The 13,713-nt window shown below is 34.9% G+C and overlaps 1 protein-coding gene across 1 annotated transcript in view; it reads left to right on the top strand.

The window, feature by feature from the left end:
• LOC124543309 (titin) overlaps nt 1-5,601 on the top strand; it is a 28,297-nt gene extending 22,696 nt beyond the window's left edge. The window contains exons 15-21 of the mRNA XM_047121490.1: nt 45-332; nt 544-775; nt 854-1,025; nt 1,144-1,330; nt 1,659-1,989; nt 2,078-3,401; nt 3,720-5,601. Coding sequence (XP_046977446.1) covers nt 45-332; nt 544-775; nt 854-1,025; nt 1,144-1,330; nt 1,659-1,989; nt 2,078-3,401; nt 3,720-3,860 — 2,675 coding nt within the window. The 3' untranslated portion in view covers nt 3,861-5,601. The remainder of the gene's footprint in view (nt 1-44; nt 333-543; nt 776-853; nt 1,026-1,143; nt 1,331-1,658; nt 1,990-2,077; nt 3,402-3,719) is intronic.
• Nucleotides 5,602-13,713: the final 8,112 nt, after the last annotated feature.

The raw sequence follows: 13,713 nt of genomic DNA, 5'->3' as shown, positions 1-13,713 counted from the left end.
TTGCTTTTTGTGATTGTACTTTATATTTAATTTTTTTTTAATAGAACTGCCAGACATTATTCTACAAAATCAAGTACCGAAAGGTATGAAGAAGTCAGAAGCACTAACTCAAATGGAGGCAACTATTAAAAAATATACTTCCGAAGTATTCTTAACCGAAGACGATCTTTTTGATATCGATAAGAAGCAACCTCCTCGGTTTGTAACCCAAATACAGAGTCAAACTACCTTGATTGAGATGGAATCGACCAAATTTGAATGTCAGCTAGCGCCTGTTGGAGATCCTAATATGAAAGTTGAATGGTTCTTCAATGGCAAACCTTTGTTACACAGTAAGTATAGATAGTTTATTAATCAATATATGCGTTTCACCTTAGTAGTTTTATATTATTTTACAGTAAATTTTCATTCATAAGATTCTTTCATTCATTTATGTTTTTTGTCTACAAGTATGTGGCAGGGCACAATATGGCCCCATGGCGCTTTTAACTATTATAATCATATCATATTTTATTTTGGTTTAATTTGGATAATCATTTCCAGAAAATCGCTTTACACCTATTTATGACTTTGGTTACGTTGCCATGAACTTCGGCTGGGTATATCCAGAAGACAGCGGTGAATATCTCTGTCGAGCTACTAATTTGTACGGTATGGATGAAACCAGAGCGGTCATAAAAACTACCGGTAAACCAGGCATTGTATACGATTCGCAATTGCCGAAGCATATGAAGAGTATTGAAAAAATACGGGAGATGGAAGCGTCTTGGCAAGTGTGAGTACTACAAAGAATGAAAATATACAACACTCATACTTATTGTACTTTAATATTGACTTATGAATATAATTCCAGTGGGCCTGAACAAGCCGTGGAAGAAACAAAACCTCGATCAGCCCCAGTGTTCGTAAGCCGTCCGGAAGCAGTGACAGTGGAGGAAGGAGAGTGGGCACGTTTTTGCTGTCGTGTGACAGGCCATCCTAAGCCTCGCGTGATGTGGCTCATCAATGGAAATACTATTGTGAATGTAAGGGTTTTTTACCTGAGCAGATAACTTGACTGTTAATAACTATCATAATTTAATATAATTAATTAAAATTCATATTCGTATGTATTATGTCAGTTTAAAATTTGAAATTCCGCAGGGGTCTCGATACAAGTTGACATATGATGGAATGTACCATCTTGATATACCAAAAACCAGGCAATATGACACGGGCAAAATCGAGGTTATCGCTAGAAGTTCAGTAGGGGAGGCTTTAGCAACCACCGAGTTAAAAGTTATACCGAGACACGATGATTATAGAGGTGTTCTCAAAAACGCACCAAGGCGTAAGTATATCAACTTATTCAATAAAACATTGTTGGCAGCTATTTAAAGCTTAAGATGCTCTTTTATCTGCTTACAATGAATGAGTTTGAGGAATAAGGCTTACATAATTCTGCTGCACTAATACACGTCCACAAATCACGCACACCACACAACCGCTTGAGCACAAATATCCCTCGCTTCCTTGAAATATTCCCATTTACCATATGAAGGAGTGCCGCTAAACACCTGCTTCTATCGCCTTAGCATCGGATTCTAGCAAAGGTATGTTTTCTAGTTCTGATCTAAAATACTAAAAGTTGGGAATAATATTTTAATATGATTATACAGCTTGGTATGATGAAACAACTCAATATCAACGCACCGAAACTGAGTTAGAAAAAACGTTCGAAGAAAGGCAAACTATGCAACGTCAGGGTGTTATTGACCACAGGCCTGAATTGAAGCCAAAACTAATTAAGGATGCCGAAACCGAATGGCAACAGACGGTGAAGAAAAAGAAGAGTGAGGAGTATTACAATAAATTGCAGGAGCTAGAAAATGAACAAATTGTAAAAGAGAGTAGGTTGAGAGAGTCTTCTCGTCAATATTCTATTCCTGGAGAGAAAGTAACGAGTTCTTCAGTCGCTAGAAGTATGGCACAGAAATATGAAGACAATTTGTACGTATTTAAGTTTCAATTAATAAAAAAGATACATAATAATCAACAAAATACTTTTGTAAGTCTAATAAAATATTTTCAATTTCAGGGATGTAACGGAAGAAGTTGTAGAAACGCAAACTCAAAAGAAAGTTCAAAAGCCGAGAATACCTGGACCATCAGAATCTACAGTTCACGGCAAGGAAGTGCATGTCGCCAAACAAAAACAAATACAAAAAGAAGTTGTCGGCGACACAGAAATAACACGAAAAATTACATCAACAGAAACAACGGAAGTAGAACACAAAGCTCAAACACAAGAGAGAGTGGTCGAGGGCCCCGTCAAGCCGTGTACACCGCCAGTGTTTACTAAAAAAATGCAACCTTGCCGTGTTTTTGAACACGAACAAGCTAGATTTGAGGTTGAATTTGATGGAGATCCGTTACCACAGATAAAGTGGTATCGTGAAAACTTTCCTATTAAAAATTCACCAGACTTCCAAATTCATACGTTCAGCACCAAATCCATTCTTATAATCAGACAAGTTTTCGTTGAAGATTCTGCCGTATTTGCAGCCGTAGCCGAAAATAGAGGTGGTACTGCAAAATGTAGTGCTAATTTAGTTGTGGAAGAACGTAGACGTCAAGGCAGGGGTGGAGTTATCCCGCCTAGTTTCACTTTGACAGCGCAAAACGTCAACGTCACAGCTGGTCAACTGGTGAGATTTGATACTAAAGTCACAGGAACAAAACCTATCGATGTTTACTGGTTGAAAAATGGTAAGAAAGTTCAACCAGATATAAGAAACAAGATCTTGGAAGAAGATGGCACATATACTCTTCTTATATTAGAAGCGTTTACGCAAGATTCGGGAAAATATGAATGCGTGGCCATAAATAGCGCCGGCGAAGCAAGATGCGACGCCGAATGCGCCGTTAATGCTCCAGCTACTAAAGATAAACCAAAGCCCCAAACAAAATCAGCGAATTCTCCGCCCGAAATAATAGAACCGCTAAAGGACAAGGTGGTCACTGAAGGACAAGCTATTGAGTTTGGATGTAAGATTGTCGGCAAACCCGTTCCGACAGTGCAATGGTATAAAGGTGAAAAGTTAATTAAGCCATCCAAGTACTTCCAAATGTCTAGAACCGCCGACGATTACACGCTGCGTATCTCTGAAGCCTTTCCGGAAGACGAGGGCGACTACAAATGTGTCGCTTATAACTTAGCCGGTCGAGTGACGGTTGCTGCCAAACTGAAGGTTCTCCAGCCAGACCAGGCGGATACCTTGCCGACTCTTACACCTCTGCGTGATGTTGTCGTATACGAGGGTCAGCCTGCGCAGTTTAAAACTCACATAACCAGCAAGGCTAAACCAACCATCCAATGGTTACGCGAAGGCGCTCTTATACCGGAAACTCCTGATTTCCAAGTGAGTTGTTTAACTTTTTGCATTTCTTTTTAATTATAACGTAGTTGTATATATGTATCTATGTAGTAACATCGTTCGATTATGATTTAGTTGCTTAGATTATTAATATTGTAATTTGTTTCGCAAATACAATCTTAAAAGTAAAATTTTTCCATTTTCTATCACCTCCACGTAGTAACATTCCTGGGCACTGATCTTATTGCAATGTGGTGTTAAATTAAGGCCAACGTGTCGTGTTAATTGACTCGTCTGGGCTAAAATGTTCAAATGGTTTAACAAAGAGATCAAAGGAATTCTTATGATTTGGTTTATTTACAGATGATACACGAGGGCAACAACGCAGTGTTGTTGATCGGCAACACGTACGAAGAGGACACCGGCACATTCACTTGCCGCGCCACAACCGCCGCCGGCCAGGTCGAGACCTCGGCTAAGCTAGTCGTCAAAAGTAAGACATAGATACAGGCAGCGAGCTCGCGTCGCGCACTCTTAATCCATTAATGTAGTGTTTCTTTGTTTCATCTCTATACCTCAATGAGATCGGGTGAAAACTACTACTTAACTACTCAGTTGACAAGCGAAAATAAACGAACACGTCAGACGGCATCACACAATCGTAGCGGTTCCCGCAGTAACGACCCCGCCCGCTTCCTAGTAGCCTCGCGTAAACTCAAGTCGTGATATTATGACGCATAGACCTATTGGCATGCTCCGCGCTCCACCTAGCTTATCTCAAATGTCCAAGCCATTATTACGATATTGTACAAAAGACAGAACTGATCCACGCGCTGTACATTCGACCACTGAGCGTGCACATCTAACAAAATCCGCTAGTGGAATACTGTAAACTTAACTCGGTAGTACAACTTGCGCGATACTGCATCTAACATTGCTGTACAAATGAGCTTTTTGTGTAAATAGTCATAGTAAGAGAGCAGGCAGGCGACGGAGGCGACGAGCGTCGAGCGAAGAGCTTCTGTACATTGGACACACGTAACATGTAATTAACACGACACGAAGTACTCTACGACTTGTTTGTTTGCTTTGCCGCTACGATGTTTGCTAAGTGTACTTGTATCGAAAGGATCTGTGAAGTAGAACACATTGCGTGATACACAAGACGCGTCTTTTGGCGAAACGTCAAATGTATTTTTCACCCAATACTCTCCGTAATGTAAGCCTATGCTACTTTACTCGACTTTACTATTTATTTGGCCTTATTAACATTAAAATTTATTTTATGCTTTTTGTGTTTTATTGAGATCCGACCTGTAAAACTTAAGTAACGATCTCAATTTCTATTATTTCATAAAGCTCATCATTTAATTAAGAAAAATAAATTTCATTTGTAAATAAAACTGGGACTCGATTAACATAAAGTTGTGGTACGACATGCGAAGCGATGAAGTCGCAACCCGTCTCTAGCTCGCATATCGTGCCACGAGTCGAGTCCTCGTTTTAGCTTTGTCCTCGAGCATGTGTCACACTCGTAACGTCATTCGACTCAAACTACTGCTGTAGGAGCCGCCAGTCTAACAAGTTGCACGCACGCTGCGGTTTGTTTGCCGTATTCTAATGTCACCTAACAGTTAAGACTAACTTGTCAGTGTCACGTCATACCACGTTCTACGTTTACGTGTCCGTATCGCCGCGAGTCGCGACATTGCGAGTCCGCGCCGGTAGGTGCGCGCGGGCTCAGGGTGGTTCGTTCTCGCGAACGCAACATTTGCCGAGGTGATTGCTGCAGTGCTTCCCACTGCTTCCGCTAAAGTCCTTATCTCTTATTTATTCCGCTGTCAACTCTACGTGACAAAGAAACATTCAGAGAAATGTCAATCGCGCCTGCGACGCCGAGCACTCTCCTAAGTTCGCACGCGTTACTTGCCTTGCCAGTTTCTATGTTTTGACAAACACTGCCGATGTTGGTGACCTTATTAATGTTTTCTGCAAGTACAAATCCGAATTGAATGAGATTTTTATAGTTTAACGTTACAGTGATCTTTAACTTAGTTTGTTTTAAGTGCACGATATTGTTAAAATTACATTGTGTTGTATGTCTCACCTAATTGTATTCAATTATTAGGCGTGGCAGAATTTATCACTAAATATTTAAGAGCCTACCTATCCATATTTAATATATTTATAAAAAATTTGTATGTTACCTTTATGTGAAAACTGTTTAATAAACGCTATAAATTAATCATTTCGCATTATTATACACACAAACAAACACACGGCATAAAACATCCCGACAAAGTTCGATAACTTTAAACTTCTTCTCGAACAGAGAGCTAAATGCGATTCACAATACGTATTTATTGTAGCTACACAGCGCACTGACACTCACGTTTGTACCGAAGTTGTCCATCAACACGTTGAGACCGCAGTCGATGTCACAGCAGTAGTCTTGCGATAGCGATTGATGGACGGCGAGGTAGCCACAGCTGCTTTATCTCATCGACTGGCACTCCTCTATCTAAACCTCTATTCTATTCATGGCATTGAAAATTTAGTTTTAATATATCATAGTTTTTTCTTTGCTACTGTGGTAACTAAACAGTCAATTAACTTTGCTCTAATACAGGTTTGTTAGAATTTCACCATAGATACATTTTAACCAATTCCGAGGGAGGGATAGTCTCGTGGGAGTTTTGAATTTGTCCCTAATAATGATTTAGTCGATTCGAAATAAGTTTAGAGGTATTGGAATAGGCCAAGCCAACAGACACCTTACACGAATACACAATATTATATAAGCAAAACATACACTCGGTACGTCACGGAATCGAAGTACCGACGTGTGTACGGTAGCACGTAGCAAGCGACGACAAGCACCCAGGGGATACGTAAGTATTCGATTAGGTCGCACGAAGGTAAGTCCACATTCTTTCGTAAGAATTGCTCCAGCTTAGGGGAAATAACGAGAATAATAAAACCTTATGACTTTCTTTAGAGGAAATAAAATACGCGGATCGCGATTTGTTTTCATTCCAGGAATATTAAAACAATTCTGTAATTTGTTAAATCATTCAAATAATCCGTCTACGGAAAATTCGACTAAAACAATTCGTCTAAAAGAATTCAACTACATACAATTCGACTAAAGCAATTCGACTAAAAACAAATCGACTAGGAACATATACAGACAGAATTCTATATGTCAAGTCAATTACGAACAGTCTGTCGATATGAAGAATTTATTTCATCACTTTATATTATTATTTTTTTTTTATTTTATTCTTTACAACACACAACAACAACAACACAAAAAATATAAAAAAAAAACTTAAAAAAAAAACAAAAAAAATTGTTCAACAATCCGCCACGTCCTCGTTCGTTGATTCTAGGTCAGGCAGAGAGCGGAAATTCATAAAAGAGACTGCGAAGGGAGAGAGGGAGGATGGACGAAGGATGGACGAAGGATGATCATGCCTATTTGAACCTGATGATTAATCCATATAGCGAATTCCAACCAGATATCTCAAAAATCGTGGATACACCTACACGATAGGAATTTTTAAGCAGTTTAACGGAACAAAGCTTTTAGAGTAAGCAAAAGAGACATTCGTGTTCCGCTTGACTTTTGTATACTCAATATTAGAGAATTAATTTTAGTAAAGTTTTTTTCAGCTAAATTGTTTTCGACTAATAATTATTAGTATAATTTTTTTCAGTCAAATTGTTTTAGTGGAATTGTTGTAGTCGGATTGCTTTAGTCGAATTGTTTTAGACGAATCGTTTTAGATGAATTTTCCGCAAATCAAATAATCATCAGTGTCGTGTTATCATTCAACCGTTTCATTACCTGTTAATGTAACCGTTTGTAAAAAGTGAAAAAACGAAAATAAAATTTTAAGCAGAATACTAGAATTAGCTATTATTACGTAATAGCTAATTGTATAATAAAGGAGAATAATTTAGTATCAAATTATTTTTATTTAACTGAAAACGCTGATGGCGTCAAACCCTTGACTGCGTGGCGCTTCGCTCGCCCCTTTGATTAAAACGTTATAATTATCGCAGGTAATAAAAGGATACAGTTTTGTATGAGTGCCCTGATGCACTCTCACAAAAGGAATCTTAGGTACGTCATGATCAACGCAAAAGAGCACAAGTGCAGATTCCAATACCATTATACAAGGATATTTTAATTCAATTTGTGGAGTGCCGTTTCAACTCTGGTTTGTGAATAGTAAATATAGAAGCATTGAAAATATATTCTAATAATTACGCGTACAATGCCACATTAGTCAAACATTTACGAATTAGAAACGACACAGCGTCGTCATAGCTGTCGATCTAAAAGAGCGTTCACACATTAGACATTAGACGAATTGGCTGCGGTATGTAATGGTAGCCCGCAGAAAGGAGTTCTGTTTGTATTTCATAATATAATTAGGTTTACAAGTATCCCAAAACGCCATATGCATTTCGCGGTCAAAGCCGTGCACAGTGTATTCAGGACTAAAAAAATCAAAGTAGAAATACGTTTTCGAACTGTAAACTAGACTGGGCAATCGTATTTTTATCGATTTCCGTATATTCTGTGATGGTTTTTTATGAAAATGTGGGTTTTTCTGTCAAGCCAGTAGTCACAAATTCTTTTAGAATCTGACTAATTAGTCGCCGTTTCCCCTTCTGACTGAGCGCAGTCTCCGCTCGTCGTGCTGCACAGCACTGTTTTAGCACTCAGTGTCTTGACGATTACCTTAAATGTGGGTCCTATCCAAAACAACTCCGGTATTAATATCACGAATTATAGACAATGTATAATAAACCAGAATTTTTGACAAATACAATAAAACAGGTTTATTTTATAATCTCAATTTTATATCCGCCCAAAATAGAATTTTAATTTTGTATTGGTTCAAATTATCCAGCCAATTAAGACGGAGTTCGTCTTAAAAAGGTTTTTATATAAATGAATGTTACACAAATATATAAGAGAGATGTAGAAGATAGCATTGAGCAAAAATTAATTACATTACGAAACGTTCGGAGAATTTCATCTAGTCTGTTTCCTGCTAAAATTTATAAAAACCAGCAGACGGTTTAAAATTTCTGATTGACATCGATTGATTATATTTATTATGCTGACCGTAATGTTACACGATTTCTTTTTGGTTCCGGAGTGATCCACTTGTTAATAATTCATCAGAAATAAAAAGAAATTGTGATTTTTCATTGAAACCTGATGTGTCGCTCCAGTTTAAATCTGAAATATCTTTCAAAATGTCGTTGAGGATCAATACTGTAATGTAAATGTGCTTTTAAAATGACTTCATACGTAAGTCATTATTTTTCCTAAAAAGAAAAGAGGTTATTATGTCATATCATGTTAATCACCGTGTCAAAATAGGTTGCGTAGTTTTAAAATCTAAGCACACAGACAGATGACAGAAGCGAATTTGTCCTTAACTTCTCTCTTGTGTTCTCCATTGTGTTCTTTCCTCGTGTGTGACTTTTCAGCATCTCGGACATTTACTATTCCGACTGAATGTTCTCCTGTACGATTTCCACCAATGGGCGACGCTGTTCCCTGGTGTCTTTTGAGTCATTTAATTAAATTATGCTTTAATGAGCTTCTCGGTTCTTTGAATACTAAGTATCATTACTTCTATACGGCTATTATGAGTCCTGTTAATACTTTTGTCCACGCGAGATTTACCCGTTGAACTTACTTTCTTTTAGGATATTTCAAACTCAACAAAATAATAATGCTAAATTTTGTTTATATTTAATTATGAAACCCAATTCAAATCTAACCTCATAAAATTAACTGACCTTACTTACTGACCTGCCGTGGCGGGTGAGGGATTTTTCTAGTATTGCAAAAGAATAAGTAATTTTTTTACGAATATAGGTGTCTTAAATTATTTAAGTAACTGTTTACTCCTGATAAAGTAATCCAACCAAAAAATATTTTTGTGAATTTGCTTGTCAGTTTTATATGAGGCAAAAATTTAACAGCACTCGACATATGTAGACGCCGGCACGTATTTTACAAACGTACGTCAAACGCACGCATCGCCAATGCACATTGTGCACTAAGCTTAATAATATTATTTTTCTCCGTGCTTATTCATTTTAAAATATTATTTATTTTAGGTTTGTCGTTGTTAGAAAATGCAACACAAATGTACCCCTTCTCCTGTCGATCCTAGCGGATATTTTCTTTAATCTTCAGTGGAAATAGGCTAATTATGTAATATATATTATTTCATGTTATATTAAACATAAATACATAAAATAAGTAAAAATTAATACAAAGAGGCCGGACGCGGGACGCCTGTTATGTTGAATGTAATACACACCGTACACAAGCTTACGTGTGTCGCTACCAGTAATATGTAATCGAACTTATATATCTAATCGTCAATTAAAACTTATCATTAAAAAACGGCTCTGACGGTGAGTTACGCTGTGATTTCAGTTAATTATAAATATTCAATTAATGAAAGTGGGCGATATTTATGTATACCCCTTTATTATATAAATACAATATTAACACCATATAAACAGTCTAACAATAAGTACCAATAAGTATATATAGCACTCACTGATTAATCACAAAATCTCAGAAACCCGCGCCCTACACGTTAAATTTGGTGGGTAGGTTCCTCGTAGGGTGTAGACATCCTCTAAGAACGGATCTTACGAAGCTTCTCCCTTGAGTAGGTAAACCGGGGTTGGAGTTTGTGTTTTATAAATTTCACGCGGACAAAGTCACATTTTGAGCTTGTTATTTATAAAGAATTTTATAATTATTCAGGTTTTAAAGACAGAAAACTGTACCAGTTTTGTACATGCATTAGTTTATCTTCATTTCACTGATCTGTCGTCGTCAGTATATTGTGACAAGTACGTAATCTAACAACAAGCGTTGCAGATTGTCTTACCTACTAAATTGTCTATTCCAAACGACGGAAACTTAATTAATATTGTACAACAATGTGTTTCCTCATTTGTTCATAGAACAAGTTCTATGACATTCAAAAAGCAATTTTCTCACGAATCCAAATCTCCGAAGACTACTCTTACTATTGTAAACAATTATCTAATGCAAAAATATCCAGTCAAATTGTGAAACAAAACAAGTTCAAAGTTGTTTATTTATTTTTAGTTCTTCTGCAACCGACAAAAGCTATCGGCAATTTTATACTCTTAAAGTGTCTACGTCATATGTCAGACGAGTAGGCAAATGGACTTTATTGATTTCTCCCCTCGGGACATGCGAAGGACTCATCGAAAACCAAAAGTCGCTTTCTTTAATCTCGTCGCAGTGAATGCACTCCTTGGAAGCCAAATATGTTATGTAATCTCACTAGATTGATGACTGACTTATCATAATAAAATCGCATCCTTTCCTTTCTCCGGTCTAGGCCACAGTGCTTTTATCACAATATATTTTAAATACTTAAGGCACGTAGCAGACAATCGTCTATCCTCATTTTATAACTAAACGTAACAGACTATATCCAAACAAATATATAAAAAAATTAAAACTTAAATCGACTCACTGACTTACAGATATGTAGGTAACATACTTCAAAGTGTAGCGGTGCTTGAGTTTTAAAACATAAAAAAAACTTTTATAATATATTAGGCCCTTCTTTTATATTCTTTAAACATTTTAATAGCAAATATTATATTTGCATGTCCTTATTGAAAATTTAAAAGATGTATTTAGTTAATTTATTTTTAGTAAGGTACAAAATAAAGCTGTGAATATAAAATATATAATATGCATGTGTTGTATTATATACAATTACCAATTACCTATTGATATATACGTATAAGTCAATGCAATTTCAAATGAATCCTCTTTTTTAAAGTAACTTGCCACAAAAAGAGTAACAGTCATTATTACTGACTACTTTTTTAAGGAAATTAACAACGTAAATAGAAAAATAATTATAAGAAACATAAGTATTTCATAACAATTAAAAACTACGTTTGATTAAAATAATCATTATTTTGACAACCTTTACAGAAAAATTATTGCTTTACGTATGCTATGCAAAGTTACAGAACCATAATTATTATTATAATAATAAACGACAGTTTTAACTATTTTTAACGATTGAACATTCTCAACACTGTTTTATATACATAAATTAAGTGGGTACGATATGTCATACGCACGTAAACGTATCGTGGTAGAGTAGATTGAATTACGTGAGACATCAAATAAAATTGTTATTGAATTACATCATAAAAAATTAGGGCTGCGAGATTTTAAAATATAAATTGAGAAGTGTTTTGTAAATTTAAAAGCATGTAACGCTTGGTAGTGATTGTTACACAAAATACTTTTTTTTTAAACATACGCTTTTATTACGAAACAAATTAAACTCTTCGAAAAAACTAACCGACGATAAAATGTTGATAACCGCCCTAGGCTGATACTTTATTTTATTGTGCATATCCTCTTTCTAATTGGAGTAACCAATAAAAATGGTTATGTAAATAACTAAATTAATTTAATCATTGCAGAAATTTTTAAGCTTAAAATTCAATTTATTCTGACAACAGGACTTTTTAACACAGCACAATTAGATTTTATATGCTGAAACTGTATAAATAGTATATAAAGTATTTAATAATGAAATATTAATCACATTAGATATTTATCGACAATATATTCAATATATACAACTAATAACTATAATGTTTGATTATAATATATTAAACGGATAAAAAGGTTGGCAACCCATAAAAATATATATTATATTTTAAATTTGAATTATAAACCGATATCGGTGGATAATGATTTCAATGAAAGTTTTTAAATTCACTTTTTAATTATGTGTAATTTTATCATAAGTTTTGTAAGTTACTTACCTTTACAGTGTGCTTACTGCTTATTAAAAATATATTGTTTCGGTGAAAATTAAAGTGCTTATTATACGAATAAATTCATACTTTATCAAATTCACTTAGGTAGGTACCTCTGTAACATTTTTTTAACTTATTAAATGTAGTTTCTTTATTCATATGACGTTCTCATTTGTTCCTATAGTTAAGTACATCGTCGTGGAACCGAATCTTTGTAATATCTTATGTAGGTACGTAATACTAGTGAACACTAAAATAACTTGTTATGTGCGTATAACCAGTAATTCATTGTTATAAAATTAAATAAGTAGTTCTGACACAATGTTAGGATTTTTTTATAAACACACACCAAAATCTCCTTAAGGACGAATCATTTAATAACAATTAACATGATGGTACTAGTGTAGCACTTATAACAAACATTGTAATCCTAAGATAAATAGACACCACAAAAATTAGGTACATTTAACAACTTTAGAAAAGGATAGTTGATTCCTTTTGTAATACAAACACTTCACAATCACATGATTCCATTAACTATTACATAGGTGGAAACCCGTAAAGAGGTAAAGATTATTTCTAGCAGAAATTATGAGTATTCTTCCATTTTTAAATAAATATATACTATAATCTTCACTGCGAGTGACACCGATTGACACAATAATGAATGGGCAATTAATTGTATCATTAACTTGCACTTTCAAAGTGCTTTGGCAGCTGTTTCATTTTGGTTTGGCTTCATCCAGGTCTTGAATTCTTGAATTGTCGCCCACTTCATAGTGACCCTGCATGCTTTAATACAAATATACTAATCAAATTTTATATATTATGGTGAAACAATTAATATTTTCAAACCAGGTCAATTGGTTTTATTAGCATCAATGATAAGAACATCATTGATTAGCATAAATAAGTATTTATTTATGGAACTGAAAAGTGTGATATCTCATCCTATTAACCAAAATACTGAAATATTGATTTTATAATGTATGTTAAGACTTCTATAAATTAGTATTATAATTAAATCAAATTTGTTTAAGTTCCAAATGCAAGTTCAAATTTTAATATATCAATGTTATAAAATAATCCTATTATGTAGAATATTATTGGAGCATTTAGAGAAGATACGAGATCTTAAATATAATTATTGTGATTTATGATTCAATTTGCATTAACTTAAAAACAAAAGTGCAAATGTTGCCTGATAAATCAGTCAAACTCTACTATAGTTGCGTTCTGGTTTGAAGGGCAAGTGAGCCGCCTTGACTACAGGCAGAATCTTGAAAACAATTTGTCAGTTTATTTCATATAATTTCAAGGCCTTGAACATTCAAATATCTATGTATTAGTTGTGATTTGGCATCTATTGAGATAAACTTAAATAATAAAAGAATTATTAGTGTGACAACTACTAACTTCAAATTTGAAAAGGATTCTGTTGTAATTTTTTTCATATGTGTATATAAATATACTC

This window comes from Vanessa cardui, chromosome Z (genome assembly GCF_905220365.1).
Source record: "Vanessa cardui chromosome Z, ilVanCard2.1, whole genome shotgun sequence".
NCBI lineage: Eukaryota > Metazoa > Arthropoda > Insecta > Lepidoptera > Nymphalidae > Vanessa > Vanessa cardui.
The sequence above is the reverse complement of the archived record's forward strand: the minus strand, read 5'-3'. Positions and strand labels throughout refer to the sequence as shown.